The sequence below is a fragment of the Saccopteryx leptura genome, chromosome 1 (assembly GCF_036850995.1).
Source record: "Saccopteryx leptura isolate mSacLep1 chromosome 1, mSacLep1_pri_phased_curated, whole genome shotgun sequence".
NCBI classification, from domain to species: Eukaryota; Metazoa; Chordata; class Mammalia; order Chiroptera; family Emballonuridae; genus Saccopteryx; species Saccopteryx leptura.
The window spans coordinates 15143788-15156445 of NC_089503.1; the positions used below are offsets into that span (position 1 = coordinate 15143788).

The following is a 12658-nucleotide window of genomic DNA, read 5'->3' on the forward strand; positions in this document are numbered from 1 at the left end:
TCCCCTCACCTCTGGGCAGAATCCTTGCATCTGGTTTTCAGTAACGATCATCTTGGTGATGATGACGAAGACAGAGGTGCCCTTAGGAGAAGAATGGAGAGAAAAATGTAATGGTGCCAATTCGTGAGACAGACCCTATTGTTATCCGCATTCTGCAAACGAGGAAACTGAGCCCCCGGTTAAGACATTGGCCAAGGTCACAGGGCTGATAAAAGGTCGATGTGGGGTCCAAGCCAGGCTCCTGCAACTGCCCACCTGGCCCCTCATGCTTCCTCTGTGTGTCGTCCTTGATTATGGGACAAGTTGTGGCACAGCGAGAGAGGACGCCCAGTGCTGCCCTCAGGAAGCCGGGCCAGGCTTCCAGCCCACCCACCCAGCCACTGGGCCACGGATGCCACAGATTCTGGCTGGGGAGTCCCACTGGCACTCGCCCCTCCAACCTGCCCAGGGTCTGGGCATCTACACAGCCACCTGGCACAGGGGGACCGTACCTGGGGTGGGGTCACATAATCAGACACATCCATGACTCTGTTGGCGTAGCGTCCAAAGCCCTTCACCTTGGTGACCACGGAGGACTCAATGGCGGTGTCCCGCACCTGGTACGCCTTCTCGTGTAAGAAAACCCACCTGGGCCGGAGGCAGGGATGGAAAGCAAGAGAGAAGGATGTAGCCTGGCCTGTGGTGGCGCAGTGGATAAAGCGTTGACCTGGAATGCTGAGGTCACTAGTTCAAAACCCGGGGGCTGGCCCAGTCAAGGCACATACAGGAAGCAACTACCAGGAGTTAATGCTTCCTGTTTCTCCCCCTCTTTCTTTCTCTCCCTCCCCCCCTCTCTCCTCTCTCTAAAAACTCAATAAATAAAATCTAAAAAAAATAAAAATAAAAAAAAGAGAGAGAGAGAAGGAGTAGGCCCATTAGCCAGAGGCTGGTAGGGGTCTTCTCCCTGCCGACATGGGGGTGGCAGGGGCCTGGCAGGGAGGCCTGTGCTGGGGTGTGGGACTTCTCAGTGAGCCCCGGCTTGGCTTTGACTACTGTGTCTCCATCCCCCCCATTTCCTATTTAAGGAACATGTTTAGACTCCCCCACCTCCAATTGTCCCCCCTCCATGAAATTTTAATACCAGTTTATGTACTGTGTGTATATTTATTCTTTATACATAAAAAGAGTGAGACCCAGTTTTCACCCCTTGAGGCGACAGCACCCGTTGAGAACGCATTATCATTCCTGCTGATGGCGGTGGCCACCTCTCCCGCAGGATTTCAGAGACATAAGGCGCAGAGCATCCTAGGCCTCTGACTCCTCTGCATCGCAGCCTTTGTTCGTGGCTGTATCCTAAGTGCCGGCACGGAATCACGGAATAGGTGCTCAATAAACAAATCAATGAAGATACTTGGGAACTGGGCACCCCGCAGTCTCCATCTGCGCAAGCGTCGCGTGAGTAGAACGGAGGAGGAAGGGAGGAGCAGCTGCTGAGCCTTTACCTGGCAGGTAGATGGAATCAGGCGGGATGGGGGGGTGGGGCGCGATCCTCTAATGATTATTCCTTGGATTGTGCTGCCACCTAGTGGACATTTACCTGTATTGGCTTCTCCCTGCTACTTCCAGCCATTACCAGACCATTGGGATAAGGGGAGGGACCCTTTCCTTCTTTCATCCCTACCTGACTTCTCAGACTCTTGGCAGCCTTCCCCAGCAACAAGAAGAGCCTGTCGACAACTCTTACCTCTGCATATCAGTGAGGTGCCCACCTTTCCAATTAGAAATCACCCATTACCGTCTTGAAGGCTCAAGCCACTTGGCCTCACTACCACCGTGCTTCCAGCAGGAGGCGCAGTCCTATTTGTCCCTGACTGCACCCTGGGAGGCAGGTGCTGCTGCTGTGCCCGCTGTGCGGATGAGGAAACCTCACCAAATATGCTTGGAGAACGCTGCGCGTGCTCAGCTTTGGAGAAACGCTGGTGACATCCAGTGGCATCTAGGAGCGTGCTTTTGGGAATGCTGAGTGAGGGTCATTTTCGGCATGCTAACCAGGGTGGTGCAAGGTTGGAGAACCCCGTCAGAGGAAGCCCAGCGGAAGGAACTGGAGCCGGTGTAGGGCAATGAAGACAAAGCTGGGGGGTGGGGTGTCCTGGGCTGGGAAGCCGCTGAGGGCAACACGCGGGCTGCCTGGAGGACTTTGTGAGGAGACTGACTGTTCAGGGCCTCAACCCCAGGAGCGTTCTCACCCCGAGGGAGGTCTGTGGACTGTCACGGGAGGTGGTGACGGTGACAGGCTGGGCGGTCTCAAGGAGAAGCCTGACTCCCACCTCCCAAGGAGATGTTGGATTGGACGACCCCTGGGACCCCCCGATGTTGGAGCATGCGGGGGGCGCAGCTCCTGGGCTACGCTGGGGGTCAGTCACTTGTGGGACAGGCACGGCCCATCAGGGTTGTCTGAACACAGGCAGACATTTGCAAGCACCTACTGATTCCGTGAGAGGGTTCAGGTTATCCCCACGCAGGGCCTGCCGTGTGCACTCGACTCCTGCATGCTCTCTCGAGTGGGAGGGGAAGGATGGAGTCCCAGGCGGGCTGGCAGATGGCGCCAACCTGTCACCTGTTCTATTGTCGCGGCCTTACCGCAGGCCACGTCCTGATGAACGCCCCATTAAGGGCTATTCGCATTTTTGTAAAACTCTCTTAGGAACGCACGCCTCTGTGGAAGTCCAAGGGGCCGGGAGCTGTATCTCTTCGGCACTTTTCCTTTTTCCCTTGGAGGGGAAGAGGGTGCACCAAGGTCTCGCAAGGAAGCGTGGCTCACGGAGAAACCTCGTCTGCCATCTTAGGTCCCAGCAGAGAAGAAGGGAACCTCCCTGTTAGAGAAAGCTATCCAAAATGAGCATTCTCAGCTCATGGCCTGGGTCCCGTGGAGCGGAGGGAGGGAGGGCTCAGGCCCCAGCTCTCTGCTCCCAGCTGAGAGAGCTGTTGTCACTACCATAGGCTCACCCAAGGGGACAGCACAGCCGCAGTGCACCCTGGAACCTCAGTGTGCCGAGCCACGGACAGAGACGTCTCCGAGCGCGACCTAATGAAACGGTTTCCTGCCACCCGGCCCCCTGTCTTTCAGGTCCGCGAACATTAGCTGACGAGAAGCAGGGTTCCGATTATTAGATTATTATTAGCATCTAACCAACACAGCACGCTTCAGTGCCGCATGCGTGAAGGAGTCATCGGATGCTAACTATGGCCCGATCCCACGGCTCTCTGGTTGTCATTATGTTACAAATAAGGAAACTGAGGCACAGGGTGGCGCCCTGGCTTGCCAAGCTGGCGGGCGGGTTCCAACCCGGGCCAGCTGCTCGCAATTACTTTATTACAGGGCCTCCAGCTGTGTCCCAGGTCCTTGTCCTGCTGGTTCCTGCCTGTCACCGAGGAAAGCATCTCCCAGCTTAGGAGCATCTCAGGACGGAAGGCTGAGGGCGTGGAGGAACAAGTAAACCCCCCCCCCCACGTCCTCCTCCTTCAGGGCCCCTTTCTGTGCCCGGGGGTGCGCTGAGGCCACAGCAGAGTTCTCTCTCTGAGTTAAATAACCAGCGGAGAGTTCCAGGGGCCCCGTGGGGCCCGAGCACGTCGTCAGGACAGCTTCAAATAAGGGGAAGCTTCACTTCCAGAACAGAGGAGCCGAGCGCGTCCCCGGGGGCCAGAGCCGGGCGACGGGGCAGGACCGAGTCTTTCGTTCTTGGCACTGACTCTGCCACTCTGACTTATTTTTTCTCACGTTGCTGGTTTATTATTTAGAGAGCGGAAGGCGGGCAGCAGCTCCCTGGCAGGTGGGTGTGCAGGAAGGAGGCCCGAGCAGGGTCCCGAGCAGGGTCCCGGCCTCCTCCTGCCCACCCGCAGGGGGTCGGGGGGCGCTCAGAGAGCGGGCGTGACGGGGGTGCGTTGTGCCTGCCGGGAGCACAGGGGTCTCTCAGGAAGGTGTGAACTGGACCGGGAGAAAGGGGGAGGTGCTGTGTGGGGGGGTCTATGCAAAAATGATAGTTACCATCTGATTCTGAGTCACCCACCTCAGGCAAGGCACTGACACGGGTCAAGTCCCCTCGCCACAGCTCCCTGCCAGACGCGTTCCTAAACCCGCTTTTCAGACACAGCGACTGAGACTTAGAGACCTGGAGCGACCTGTCCAGACCTCACTCCTAGCTGGTGTCAGAGTGAGGCTGCTAGCCAGGTGCTCCCTGTCCCACGGACCTCCCGGTCCCGGCATGCGCTGCGGCCAGGGAAGAGGGGAGACGAGAACAAAGCCACTCCTCTCTTGAAACCTGTAAGGTGGCGTTCCCACAGGTTTTCCCACCACATGGTCACTTACTGAGCTGACTAGGTGCTCAGGGTGCAACCTGGGGCTGAGAGGGTGGGATGGGGGCCCCAGAAGGTAGAATTCCGGCCCTTCTCTCTCTCTCTCTCTCTCTCTCTCTCTCTCTTTTAAGTGAGAGGAGGGGAGATAGTGAGACAGACTCCTGCAAGTGCCCCGACGGGATCCACCCAGCAACCCCCGTATGGGGCCAACGCTTGAATCAACTGAGCTATCCTTAGTGCCTGATGCCAACACTTGAATCACTTGAGCCACTGGCTGAGGGAGGGGAAGAGAGAGAGAAGGGAGGAGAAGCAGACAGTCGCTTCTCCTGTGTGCCCTGACTGGGGATTGAACCCAGGACATCCGCACGTTGGGCCGATACTCCATCCACTAAGCCAACCGACCAGGCCACCCCTTCTCTTTAAACTAGAGCAACCGCCCATTTTAAAGACTTATGGATTATGCTTCTCCCTAAGATTGGAGTGAGGCTGAATATCAGGAACCAGAGAGGGCGGCTGTGGAAATGGTGAGCTTGCGGACTGGCGTGTGCAGGAGGAGAGACGGGACAGGGAGAGACGGGACAGGGAGAGACGGGACAGGGAGAGACGGGGCAGGGAGAGACAGGACAGGGAGAGACAGGGCAGGGACAGACGGGACAGGGAGAGACGGGACAGGGAGAGACGGGGCAGGGAGAGACGGGGCAGGGACAGACGGGGCAGGGAGAGACGGGGCAGGGACAGACGGGGCAGGGGGAGAGACGGGGCAGGGGGAGCCGGGGCAGGGGGAGCCGGGGCAGGGAGAGACGGGGCAGGGAGAGACGGGACAGGGAGAGACGGGGCAGGGAGAGACGGGGCAGGGAGAGACGGGGCAGGGAGAGCCGGGACAGGGAGAGACGGGGCAGGGAGAGACGGGGCAGGGAGAGACGGGACAGGGAGAGACGGGACAGGGAGAGACGGGGCAGGGAGAGACGGGGCAGGGAGAGACGGGACAGGGAGAGACGGGACAGGGAGAGACGGGGCAGGGAGAGACGGGACAGGGAGAGACGGGGCAGGGAGAGACGGGGCAGGGAGAGACGGGACAGGGAGAGACGGGGCAGGGAGAGACGGGGCAGGGGGAGAGACGGGACAGGGAGAGACGGGACAGGGAGAGACGGGGCAGGGAGAGACGGGGCAGGGAGAGACGGGACAGGGGGAGAGACGGGGCAGGGGGAGAGACGGGGCAGGGGGAGAGACGGGGCAGGGGGAGAGACGGGACAGGGGGAGAGACGGGACAGGGAGAGACGGGGCAGGGAGAGCCGGGGCAGGGAGAGCCGGGACAGGGAGAGCCGGGGCAGGGAGAGACGGGGCAGGGAGAGACGGGGCAGGGAGAGCCGGGGCAGGGAGAGACGGGGCAGGGAGAGACGGGGCAGGGAGAGACGGGGCAGGGAGAGACGGGGCAGGGAGAGCCGGGGCAGGGAGAGCCGGGGCAGGGAGAGACGGGGCAGGGAGAGACGGGGCAGGGAGAGACGGGACAGGGAGAGACGGGACAGGGAGAGACGGGACAGGGGGAGAGACGGGACAGGGGGAGAGACGGGGCAGGGGGAGAGACGGGACAGGGAGAGACGGGACAGGGAGAGCCGGGACAGGGAGAGACGGGACAGGGAGAGACGGGGCAGGGAGAGACGGGACAGGGAGAGACGGGGCAGGGAGAGACGGGGCAGGGAGAGACGGGGCAGGGAGAGACGGGGCAGGGAGAGACAGGACAGGGAGAGCGGGGCCGTGCTGGGCTCAGAGGCCCACGCACCGCCCCAGGCCCTTCTCATGGTGGAACATCAAAGGGCTGGGGCTGCCCTCATCGCTAGAGGAACCAACCTCAATGTATCACCAGCGTTTCCAGGGACCCAGACCCCAGGAATCTCCTTCTATTTCTTCCTCAGGTCCCCACAGGATCCAGAAAGGAGACTGGCTCTTAGGAAGTCCCACCCCCCAGAGGAGACTGGATTGCCACCCGGGCCCAGGAAAGACCACGGAGAAACACTAGGTACATCTTGGCCTCTTTGCACCTGGGGTAGGTCAGGAAACCGGTGGTGCGGCGGTGCCAACCTCAGACAGGTGGCTGAGGTGGGGTGAGAGCCCACGGGGTACGTTTAGGTGGTGTCTGGCCGGGCGTGCACAGAAGACACGGCTGGCCTCTGTCACACACGGCTGGTCTCTGTCACACCGGCCTAGGTGAGGCCGTGTCTCTGCTCTACCAGCAGGCGCACTATGGAAAAAGATTCAAGTACTAACGTCCCTGAATTTAGAATCCTTTCAAATGCTATGGAGCCCCGCCACAGTCATCTGTCTCCATCGGACTGCTCTGTGCGCACACTTTCCTGTATCCTCCCCTATTTACTCCCAGCCCCCGGAGTGTCAGCCGGAGTTGTCTTCCCTACTCAGATGCCATCGTGTCTGTCTGTCTCCCTCAGTCAATCTCCCTCTCTCTCTCTCTCTCTCTCTCTCTCTCTCTGTCACACACACACACACACACACACACACTGAAACATTTCAGCGGTGCCCCATCCATCCCTGTTCCGTACCAAGGGAAGGCCGGAGGGGTCCGAGGTCTGTCCCCCCTCCCCGTCTCACCCACCTGCCCCTGGCTCCCTGTCTTCAGGCCTGTCCCCCCTCCCCGTCTCACCCACCTGCCCCTGGCTCCCTGTCTTCAGGCCTGTCCCCCTCCCCGTCCCCCTCCCCGTCTCACCCACCTGCCCCTGGCTCCCTGTCTTCAGGCCTGTCCCCCCTCCCCGTCTCACCCACCTGCCCCTGGCTCCCTGTCTTCAGGCCTGTCCCCCTCCCCGTCCCCCTCCCCGTCTCACCCCACCTGCCCCTGGCTCCCTGTCTTCAGGCCTGTCCCCCTCCCCGTCCCCCTCCCCGTCTCACCCCACCTGCCCCTGGCTCCCTGTCTTCAGGTCTGTCCCCCTCCCCGTCCCCGTCTCACCCCACCTGCCCCTGGCTCCCTGTCTTCAGGTCTGTCCCCCTCCCCGTCCCCGTCTCACCCCACCTGCCCCTGGCTCCCTGTCTTCAGGTCTGTCCCCCTCCCCGTCTCACCCACCTGCCCCTGGCTCCCTGTCTTCAGGTCTGTCCCCCTCCCCGTCCCCGTCTCACCCCACCTGCCCCTGGCTCCCTGTCTTCAGGTCTGTCCCCCTCCCCGTCTCACCCACCTGCCCCTGGCTCCCTGTCTTCAGGTCTGTCCCCCTCCCCGTCCCCGTCTCACCCCACCTGCCCCTGGCTCCCTGTCTTCAGGTCTGTCCCCCTCCCCGTCCCCGTCTCACCCACCTGCCCCTGGCTCCCTGTCTTTAGGTCTGTCCCCCCCTCCCCGTCTCACCCACCTGCCCCTGGCTCCCTGTCTTCAGGTCTGTCCCCCCCTCCCCGTCTCACCCACCTGCCCCTGGCTCCCTGTCTTCACGCCTGTCCCCCCCTCCCCGTCTCACCCACCTGCCCCTGGCTCCCTGACTTCAGGTCTGTCCCCCTCCCCCTCCCCGTCCCCGTCTCACCCACCTGCCCCTGGCTCCCTGTCTTCAGGCCTGTCCCCCCCTCCCCGTCTCACCCCACCTGCCCCTGGCTCCCTGTCTTCGAGCCACAGGGACCTTCTTTTCTTTTCCCCATCAGTCTGGCCCCTTTCCTTTGCACAGCTGGGGTTCTCTGCCTTGAACTCTCTCCGGACCCTGGGTCGCTCCTACTTGTCCTTCAGATACTGGCCTGGAGGCCACACCTGCTGGAGCCTTCGGAGCCCCCTGGCAGGGTCGGTACCTGCACACTAGCCGCTCCCCTTGGACCGTGGGCCTCTTCTTCACACCCCGAAGCCCAGGTGAGATTTCACATTTGTTTGCAGGGGTGATTTGGTTCAGGGCATCTCGTGCCCTGTACGCTCCACAGGGGTGAGGACCCTGTCTGCTTTCGCCCACCATTCTATCCTCGGAGCACCATCCTGGCACGAAGAGAGGCTCGATCACTTTTTGCTACATGAATGACAATGGATGCAGGAAGTCCTAATGGCTCCCGTGCAGAGGCCGGGTCGGGAGGCTGGCGGCAGAGCGCTGATGTAAGTGGAGGCCCTGCTGGGGGGGGGGGGGGCTGTCAGGCCGGGAGATGGATGGGGTTGGAGATCAGGACGCCATCTCCTGCCAGCTCCCACAGGCCAGGCTCCAGCGCCGAGGGGCGAGCATCAGGCCGGACCGCCATGAAGGACAGACAAGGGCACGTGGGGTGTGAGCAGGCCGCCCCGGAGCCGCTGTCTCTGCTCGCCCTGCATCCACCCCCTGCCTGGGGCCAGCAATGTGCTGAGCCAGCTCCTGGCTCTCACCTGGACCAACAGACCATCTTGTGGTCACGCACAAACGATCGCCATGTCGCACGTGCATGCGAACGCAGACCCTTAAGAACCAACTGTGAGACAGGCTCCAGAGGTGCGCGCACGGAACATCTGCTAACATGTCTCAGAGCCTCAGACGCAGAGGGAACTTCGAGGCTATTCACCCCCCCTCGCAGCTGGAGTCCCTTCTCCAATGTCCCCGCGGGCAGCACGGGATGTGGAGCCTTGTCTACAACGTCCGCGTGCCCGAGCCCGCCGGCTCTCCTCCCGCACGCGGAGCCCACGCCCCTCCGGCCGTGTCCACCCACCTCCACGCGCACCCACGCGCCCTGCGCGACCTGCACGCGCACGGGGTGTCTCCGGGGACTTGCGTGCCTTGACGCGTGGCAGCTGTCCACGGCCAGCTGTCTCTCACACACAGACCACTGTCTCCCAGAGCAGCGGGCACGGGGTCCTGCACCCCAGGGAGGAAACCCTCCAGGCTCCGGCCTGTGCGTCCTGCTGCCCACCAGCGTGTGGGCAGGACCACGGGACGGACAGAGTCTGCGTTTCTGCCCCGGCCATTGTGTGTCCCTGGCCCTCTGTGCATGTATGTGTGCGCCTGTGTGGACGGGTGTGGACGTCTGTCGTGAGGGCGCCTGTGTGAGTGTATGTGTCTGTGGGTGGGCGAGTGGGGTGTCTCTAACAGGTGGGGGCCGAGAGGGCTGTTGGATCTCGCTGGCTCTCGGGCATCGCCCAGGACGGTAGTACGGGGCAAAGTCAGGTACGAGCAGGGAACTGACACTTCCTGACAAAGAGGAGTATTTTTGCTTTCCTGAGGAGGGACCCTCACCGTGTTCAGCAAGGCCACTTTTCTTCTCAGCAATTCTTCTCTTGAGTGTTATCGGTGCCTGCGTTTTCTCCCTCACAAGGGAACGAGCCCCCAGCGTGGCTGACCCTCTGGGAGCTGCCCCCCGCCCCGGGCCCGGGTCGCCAGGAAGGGTCCTTCATGCTAAGGCGCCTCAAGTTCTCTCCTCTCCCCCAGAGGCGCTCGTTCCCACCCACAGTCAACCTGTCACCACCTCCTTTATTTCAGGGCCGTCCATCCCCTTCTGTCCCCCTCATCTCCTCGCAAACCCCGAGAGTTGACTGAGGTCAACGGGAAGCCGTGTGTTCGGGGGTCTGTCTGTTCTCTGGCTGGGGGTGTGGATGAGAGAAGGGAGAGCGGCGACGGTCCCCTGGGACCTCTCCCCGCGGAGAGCAGTGCTGGGGCCAGGACGCCCCTTGGGGTGTGTGGCCAGGGACCACTCTCCTAGGCTGGAGGATTTACTGGGGGAAAGAACTCATCGTGGGACCAGGTCCAAGGAAGCAGCAGAGGCCAGTTCTTGAGACACGGCTCCACCAAAGAGACCGTTTCCCCCAAAGAGGAGAAGCTTAGGAAACTGGACAGCAACGTGGGGGGAGAGGGGGCAGGATACGGGGCAGCCCTCCCCTCCTGGGACCTGAGGGGCCACAGACTCACCCCACAAAGTAGGAGATGATCAGAAACTGAACTGCCCGGTTGATGATCCCAATGGTCCAGCTCTTCACAACCACAGACTTGGTGGTCTCGTAGGTGAAGAAATCTGACATGCAGTTCATGCTGAAAGAGTGCTCAGGGGCTGCTCAGAGGGACCCCGTGGTGGTCTCAGGAGGGGGAGCTCCTCAGACAGGGAAACAGGGACCAAGGAGGCCTGGAGGGGGCGGCTCACAGGGGCTGCGGAGTGGGGAGCCTGCTCCTTTACGTCAGGCGACCCTAGCCCAGTGCCCAGGCTCTCTCTGCTCTTGATACTCTGGGCTGCCAAGAGTCCAAGGCCAGGGCGGGGGACCCCTTTTTGTTCGTCTCCACCCCACTCCCCTGTGATGTCACGGCAGGGGTGGGGTCTCCAATCCCAGGCTCCTGATTGCCTGGGATCGAGCTGGCGAGGGCCCTCTGAGACTCATGTTTTATCTGCACTCTGTCTACCGTTTCTATTCCGTCCTCTTATGCTGCGTCTTCAGCCCAGCTCACCAGCTGCGTTCTGCTCTCCTAAAAGCCCCTCGCAAAGCCCCACCCACCAGCCATCTAATAGCCTGCCTGTACAGAGCTGAGTACCCCCTTCACTCCTGTCTTCCTAAAGCCACTCAGCTCTGCAGGCGTCCCCACCCTTCCCAAGTTGCCTTCGAAGGAATGGGCGAGGGGAGGGGCCTCAAGCAGTTCCCTTGGTCTCCTGGGAGGGGGTGAGTAAAGAGTCAGTTCATATTTCTAACTCGAGGTGGCAGTGGCTAAAGCTCTACCTTTAGCGTTATCATATTGCGTTTTTTTTTTTTTGGGGGGGGGGGTAGGGGGAGTTGTGTTTTTGTTTTCCGGTCAGTTTACTTATCTGAATCATTTGTTGGATTGCGTGCCCCTGGAGGGCTGGTGCTGTTTCCATCCTGCTCACTAGTTTCTTCAAAACCTAGAATTCTGCCCTGGCCGGTTGGCTCAGCGGTAGAGCGTCGACCTAGCGTGCGGAGGACCCGGGTTCGATTCCCGGCCAGGGCACATAGGAGAAGCGCCCATTTGCTTCTCCACCCCTCCGCCGCGCTTTCCTCTCTGTCTCTCTCTTCCCCTCCCGCAGCCAAGGCTCCATTGGAGCAAAGATGGCCCGGGCGCTGGGCATGGCTCTGTGGCCTCTGCCTCAGGCGCTAGAGTGGCTCTGGTCGCAATATGGCGACGCCCAGGATGGGCAGAGCACCGCCCCTGGTGGGCGTGCCGGGTGGATCCCGGTCGGGCGCATGCGGGAGTCTGTCTGACTGTCTCTCCCTGTTTCCAGCTTCAGAAAAATGAAAAAAAAAACAACAACCTATAATTCTGTTGGTACTCAACGTGCATTTATTGAACCCAGTTGAATGTATGTTGCTAGAGCTGCAATGGCCATGACCCAGAGGTTAAAGCCAGTAGTTCAGGGCGCAGCGCAACAGTGTATGACCGCTGTCTCTCGTCCCAGGATTGAGTCAGCAAGCTGGAGGAACTGTTTTAAGTCAGATTGCCAGAGAAATCTTGAGTTTAAATATTCTGTCTCCATGTCTTCGTACGGACACATTATCAATCACTGAGGATGTAGAGTCATTGTGATTATGAAAAAGAAATGCACTGGGGTAAGATTTGGGTTCTAGTCTCTAGCTTTACGGCTAACTCACTGAGACCCTAGGCAGCCCCTGTTTGGGCCTCAGTTTTCCCACCTGCAAAAGGAGATTGGGGCAGACAAACTCAAACACGTCTTCCAGGTCTGGCCCCCTCTGATTTTCAAGATGCATCCTAGGACTGTCCTTACTTATCTGAATCATGGGGCATGGCTTTGGCAATCCCAGGCTGACGCGGTTTCAAATCAGTTTTGGCTCCAAGATGAATCTGACACCAGCACTTGAACTTGACACCAGCCTCTTCCAGGCAACCCATACATCAAGGTTAGAGATGGGAGGCTTTTGGGTGCAGACAGGGAACTCATTTCCAAAAGGATCCATTCCCATGTGACAGGGGAAAGCGGGGCAGTAACGAAGACACCAACCCCCACATTCTCTCCGCAGCCAGTGTGTGTGTGTGGGGTCATTTCTCTCCACAACTCTTTTTAGTATTTTTCTTCTTGGCCCAAGCACTCCTTTCCACGCCACAGAAACCACTATTGTGCAGAAGAGAGGGACCCACATCAATCCAACACAGTTACACACGAATCTGTGAAAAATCCGCTAAAAGAAAACAGCACGATTTCTCTTAAGAACCTAGCTCTTCACTGAGACTGTCATTTTTGAAGAGCCCTAGGCGTTCCGGTTTTATAGATTAATGCCACGCGCCGCTGGCTGCCCTAAAGTCCTCCAGGGCCACCGACGCTCTCTGTGACCGCCTCGTAGGCGGGCCGAGCTCGCGTCCCTCTAGCCAGCTCGTCTTCTCTATGATTCGGGGCAGCTTCCGGTGGCGGGACTCTGGGCGGCGCACGCGGGAAAAGCTTCCCCAGTGTC

The 12658-nt window shown here is 60.2% G+C and overlaps 1 protein-coding gene across 1 annotated transcript in view; it reads right to left on the reverse strand.

Annotated features, from left to right (window-relative positions):
• P2RX3 (purinergic receptor P2X 3) overlaps positions 1 to 10533 on the reverse strand; it is a 28544-nt gene extending 18011 nt beyond the window's left edge. Inside the window, exons 1-3 of the mRNA XM_066360436.1 lie at positions 10164 to 10533; positions 492 to 627; positions 10 to 81 (exon numbers count right to left, since the gene is read on the reverse strand). Of these exons, the coding sequence (XP_066216533.1) occupies positions 10 to 81; positions 492 to 627; positions 10164 to 10282 (327 nt within the window). The 5' untranslated portion in view covers positions 10283 to 10533. The remainder of the gene's footprint in view (positions 1 to 9; positions 82 to 491; positions 628 to 10163) is intronic.
• Between the last annotated feature and the right edge of the window lie 2125 nt (positions 10534 to 12658).